The sequence below is a fragment of the Cryptotermes secundus genome, unplaced genomic scaffold (assembly GCF_002891405.2).
Source record: "Cryptotermes secundus unplaced genomic scaffold, Csec_1.0 scaffold70, whole genome shotgun sequence".
Classification (NCBI taxonomy): Eukaryota; Metazoa; Arthropoda; class Insecta; order Blattodea; family Kalotermitidae; genus Cryptotermes; species Cryptotermes secundus.
The window spans coordinates 1,212,814-1,218,315 of NW_019734964.1; the positions used below are offsets into that span (position 1 = coordinate 1,212,814).

The following is a 5,502-nucleotide window of genomic DNA, read 5'->3' on the forward strand; positions in this document are numbered from 1 at the left end:
GTCAAAGTTTGACACTTCTCTGGCCATTATCTCCGTAACCGTTCAACTTTGGACATAGGTGTTTTGGGTTATATCGGCATACTTTAACATAAGGAACACCCTCCCGAAGTTTGGTCCATTCCTCCTGGGACACCCTGTATATCGCATTGCAGAGTCATAAATTCTTCCCCATATTTCATTAAACATTCGCAATATTAAAAATTTAAATAGAAGTAGTAGATTGTAATGAGACATATACTCATGTCGCATGAGTTTTTTTGTACAATGACACATTTTGAGAAAGTCAGAGTTCAAATTCAGCTATATTATATATTATATACATATATATATAGTGAGATTCCTGGTATCTGTAAAAATACATGTCAGTAATTGTTAACATTATATGGGAATGAGTTCACATTTTTACATAAAAGAAATCATAGCTATCTAAGGTAGAAGGTGCAGTTTTGAATGAGAGGCAATGCCTGTTCATCTGAGTATGTTTGTGTAGTGGTTACATTCTAGGTCTTATTTAGGAAGAATGTAGTTTGAATTTTGATTGGATTATCATTGTTCTTCCCCCTCCCCCAATCTCCCCATATCACTGCTGTTATAGTAGCATAAACTAGACCAAGATCGCCTTCCAAATTCTGGTCATCATTTATGAACATCTTTACTTCTTATTTAGTGTTATATAACCTCTGCAATTGAAAAAAAGAGTTGTGAACTGATCTTACATTACATGTCTATGACATTATATTATGAAGTGCAATGTTTCTTATTTTTTGTTTGTTTTGTGTATCAGCTGTAGAATTAAGGGAGAGAATTTTGGTATGGAAACGTGAGAAGAAAAAAGCAGCATCTTCACTGTGAAGAGTCACCTTTGCCCACATACATGGGTCCAGGTGCAAGTGTGGTGTGAACGTGATGGTCATGCAATGATCTCTGCTGTAACTCAATATGTGGGCGGGTGGGCGGGCAGACAGGCAGCCTGTCTCATATTGTGTGAAGTCCTTCTGTACTGTGTACCTTGGGTATGCAACAGTTTCTTGCTCGCCTCTAAGCCACAAGACTACAGTGGCAGATAATTCGAACATATTTAGTAATAATGGAAAAACTCACTTTACTGCCAATGTATGGACTCAGTTTAATGAGCTATGCCACAAAGAAGATTCGACAAACACCACATAAAGGTATGCAATTGATTATTGTATATGTGTGTGTATGTGTGTATATGAATGTGTGTGTGGTACAACTGTCGATCCCATAAGGCTGTTTTAAGGATTATTCAGCTTTTCAAATTTGGCTTATGTCATTCATAAACTTGTCATAATAAATCTGGTCAAGTGCTGTTCTGGTTGGTTATAAGATCTGGCTAGAATGCAGCTCTGCCTACTAAATACATAATGCATTGCTTTAATAGAAGACTGCAATGGATTTTAAAATGTATATATGTGAATTAAGGCCATATGACACTGGGCAAATCCGTTTGTTGAATATGTTTCACAAAATGCATTTCTCATTGGTTTCATGAATCCCATATCTATTTTTATTTGGATAATTTTATTTCCAAAACCAGTGAGGAATAGTTGATAATATAGTGTAACATATTCAGGTTTTGTGTGATGAATACTAATGGGTTCTGGATTTGCTGATTGGGTTTATTGGCACTTTACAGTTACAGTTGATTGTAACAGCTCACACACTGAACTCCTTCTGAATTCTCTTACAAATGAAATCTCAGAAGAATCTCTCACTGTTCTCAGTTACTCCTTGAATTCATGAGTTCACTCCCTTTTATAACTTCCATGCAGTCACCAGTAGAAATCACCACATACAAGGGTTCCATTACTGTTCTTCATGAATATGTTGTCTTGGATACCACGTCTTAATTCCCAAACAATGGTTTGGTTTTCTAAGTGTTATCCGTTGCTACAAAACATCTTGTGTTTAGCAACTTCCTACCTGGCAACGACTTGTTTGCTATTATTCATCGTAATGGGAACATTATTTCCGATCCGTCGCTTAGCATTGGACTTCTGCTCCAGCTCCACCATTCTGGCTTTCACCTGTCATATCACAATAGTCTGATCCCTTTATAATCATAAACAGTAATGAATGTTCCAGCAAAATAAGAGTGTATCAAGAGAACTGTCTTCTTGAATGTGATGTATATATTCGTTTAGATGTTCACTGATGTTTCAGAGAAATATAACTGCCTCCATCAGGGTTGAAGCAAGAAGGAAACCGGTTACTCATCTTTGTGATTACTTCTTGCCTTTTGCTTACTTAGTACCTCTTTGACCCTAAAAATGGAGACAGTATGTTCCTCTGAAACATCAGCGAACTTCTCTTTCACAATTACACTGTGTTACAACCCCGAAGGCAGCACCCTTTATTGTCTCTTCTATGGGAGCCCCAAATCCAGAAGTTTGTCAAGTTACTGAAGTTCAACAGAAGGGAAAACAAAGAATCCATATGAAAATTAGCCGCAGATTTTGAGAAGACTTATTCTTGTGTAGTCATTTTTGTGATTTGAGACTCACTCACAGAGCTGAGCTCTGCATGAGAAGCTTCCAATTGTGCAGCTACTCAAGAACTTCCCAGCATCTTATGGAACCTGAAGGTTCATTACTGTGTTCACAAGAGCCCTCCACTGGTCCCTATCCCAACCCAGATAAATACAATCCTATCCCATCCTATCTCTCTAAGATCCATTTAAATATTGTCTGCCCACCCACATCTTTGTCTCCCCAGTGGTCTCTTTCCTTCTGGCTTTCCCACCAATATCCTATATTCCTTCTTCTTCTTCTTCTTCTTCTTCTTCTCCCCCCCCCCACTTGTGCTACATGTCCTGCCCATCTCATATTCCTTGACTTGATCATTCAAATTATATTCAGAGAAGAGTGCAAGTTATGAAGCTCCTCTTTATGCAGTTTTTCCCCAACATCCTGTGTCACTTCATCTCTCTTTGGTCCAAATATTCTCAACACCCTGTTCTCAAACACCCTCAGTCTATGTTCCTCCCTTCATGTCAGAGACCAGTTTTTACACCCATACAAAACCACAGGAAAAATTATAGTTCTGTATATTCTAATTTTTATGCTTTTAGGTAGCAGACGAGAAAACAAAAGGTTCTGGACTGAATGGTAGCAAGCATTACCTGAGTTCAGTCTCCTCTTAATTTCCTCCTGAATCAGGTTTTGATTTGTTATAGTCATTCCCAAATATGTGAACTGTGCCACATTTTCAAAACATCTGTTACCAATATTTATGTCGAGATTTTTCCCTGCATTTTGGTGATGAGACAGCAACATATACTTAGTTCTCTCTGTGTCTACTTATAGAACAACCTCTTTACTAGCATCAGTTATAGTTTGTATGTTTCTCTTTATGGTATCTACATTATCACCCAGTAGATTCACTCCCATTTTTTTCTCCAGTATCTGGCGAAAGCAAATGATCCGATCTGTAGTTGGTCTGTTACATCAAAACCAACACTGATGATCCCCAATAATATCATCTATGTATGGACTTAACCTGAGAGGAATATTGGATAAAATTTTGTATCACATTGATAGCAGTGATATCCCCCGATAATTACTACAGTCAGTTTTATCACCCTTGTTGTGAACTGGAAAAAATAATAGATTCCTTCCACAGATCAGGCAATTTTTCCTTATTCCAAATAGAATTAATTAGCTTATGGATCTTAGAACATAATATTTCACCTCCTGCTTGAATAAGTTCTGTTGGAATTTGTTCACTACGTGGTGATTTATACCTTTTCAATTTTGCAATAGCACTTTCAACCTCAAAAGGGTTAGGATCAGGTTCTAACGGCTCAGCTGTATGTATTTCTATCTGCCTAACATCACTGACCCTATGTACATTCAATAACTTTGAGAAGTAGTTCTTCCACCTATTCAAAATGTTGTGGGAATCTGCAAGCAGATTACCATTCTCATCCTTCACTATGTTACTTCTAAGCTGGTAACCTCTCATTAAGTCATTTATTCCTTGATTTAAAACATAAATAAATATTTTGTACTCAAGAAAGCTGTAGTCTTGCAGTTTCTGAATGTATATAGACAGTACGTGTTCACTTATTCCTATGAGAACTGAAACACTTTCTACAGTTGTCTTACCAGTAATTATTTCAGTGTTGGTGATGTCACTTTACTCTTCACTGAATATATTGCTTCTTCATTTAACATAATTTATTTCATTATGAATTAAGTATTTATATACATTTAAGAAATACCACAAGCTACATTGTAATTTGTTTAAATATCTATAATGAACAGTATTAACTTTATATACACACTTTATCGTCTTGGACAACTGCTACAAGTCATGCATACAAAACTGTACTAACTGTTGACCATAATTGCCATATGTAATCATCTAGAAACAAGCATTTATGTTTAAAAGTGAATGGTTGCTTGTACTGATGTGACCATATTAATTGATGAGATTTGGAAAACAGTTGAGAACAAGGCTGGAAGAATGGAATGGCTTTTGCAATCAGAGATGTGAACCAAAAATTACGTTAAGGGAGCTGAAAAGGCTAATACTCACTTAGAAAGAAATAAATGGGGTTACTTGTTCATTTTTATAGTATGTGTTATAGCATTTTTGTTGTCCTTGAAGTTAACATATATACTTTTTGTGTGAATACTGAATTTCAGTTGCAGGAGAGAAGCAGTTGATTTCAATGAATCAAATTCAATTTCCCATCTGTCAATATATTGTTTATATCGTTTTATTGCTATTTGGTGTCTTCTGCATTAATCAGTACATTGAACTTAGGCATTTCTTTTGATTCTCAGAATTGTTGGGTTTTTGTACTTGTCAATTGTCCAGTATTCAAATAAACACCACCTTTTGGAAACTGGACCTTTTTCCATCCTCATGTGAGGGAAGGGGAGACACCTACTTTGTTGGGTCAGTTAGAAAGAGCAAACGTCAGTCACTGGATCTGCTGAGGTTATTATTGGATGCAATGTCTGTGTCCAACTGCTGATATCTAGGTGAATGTTGCCTTAACCATAGTCAGGTAACATAATTTCCCTGACAGCTGGAATAAGGAATATTGGTGTTTTAATATATTTGAAATATTTTAAATCAACTGGATCAGTTTGTTCTTTCTGTAGAATATTTCATTCTTCTAAGAAATTATGTGGGTTAAATTATTTGAACAGACGAATTTGCCCAGTATGACCTAGGTTTTCTGTGTGTGTGTGTGTCATCTTACTGAACACACCATAAAGAAAGTGCATAACAATTGGAATCATGCTGCACATTTGTATATTGTTATAGAAGTAAAAGTGTGGACCTCCATGAGTAGTGTAGTCAGTCACTCAGATCCTTCAAAGGTGGCAATATTCTTTGTTCATAGTGCTTTCTTTAAATTTATATAACACAGCTGTGTTAATTATGTTGACTGTTCATTCTTTGCTTTCTTTACAATACAAGAAACTGAAATAATGAACTTAAAACAGTTTTTGAACATAAAACATT

General features: G+C 36.0%; 1 protein-coding gene across 1 annotated transcript in view; it reads left to right on the top strand.

Annotated features, from left to right (window-relative positions):
* Positions 1-944, top strand: part of LOC111869021 (ubiquitin conjugation factor E4 B) — a 35,630-nt gene extending 34,686 nt beyond the window's left edge. Inside the window, exon 21 of the mRNA XM_023860201.2 lies at positions 785-944. Coding sequence (XP_023715969.1) covers positions 785-852 — 68 coding nt within the window. The 3' untranslated portion in view covers positions 853-944. The remainder of the gene's footprint in view (positions 1-784) is intronic.
* Positions 945-5,502: the final 4,558 nt, after the last annotated feature.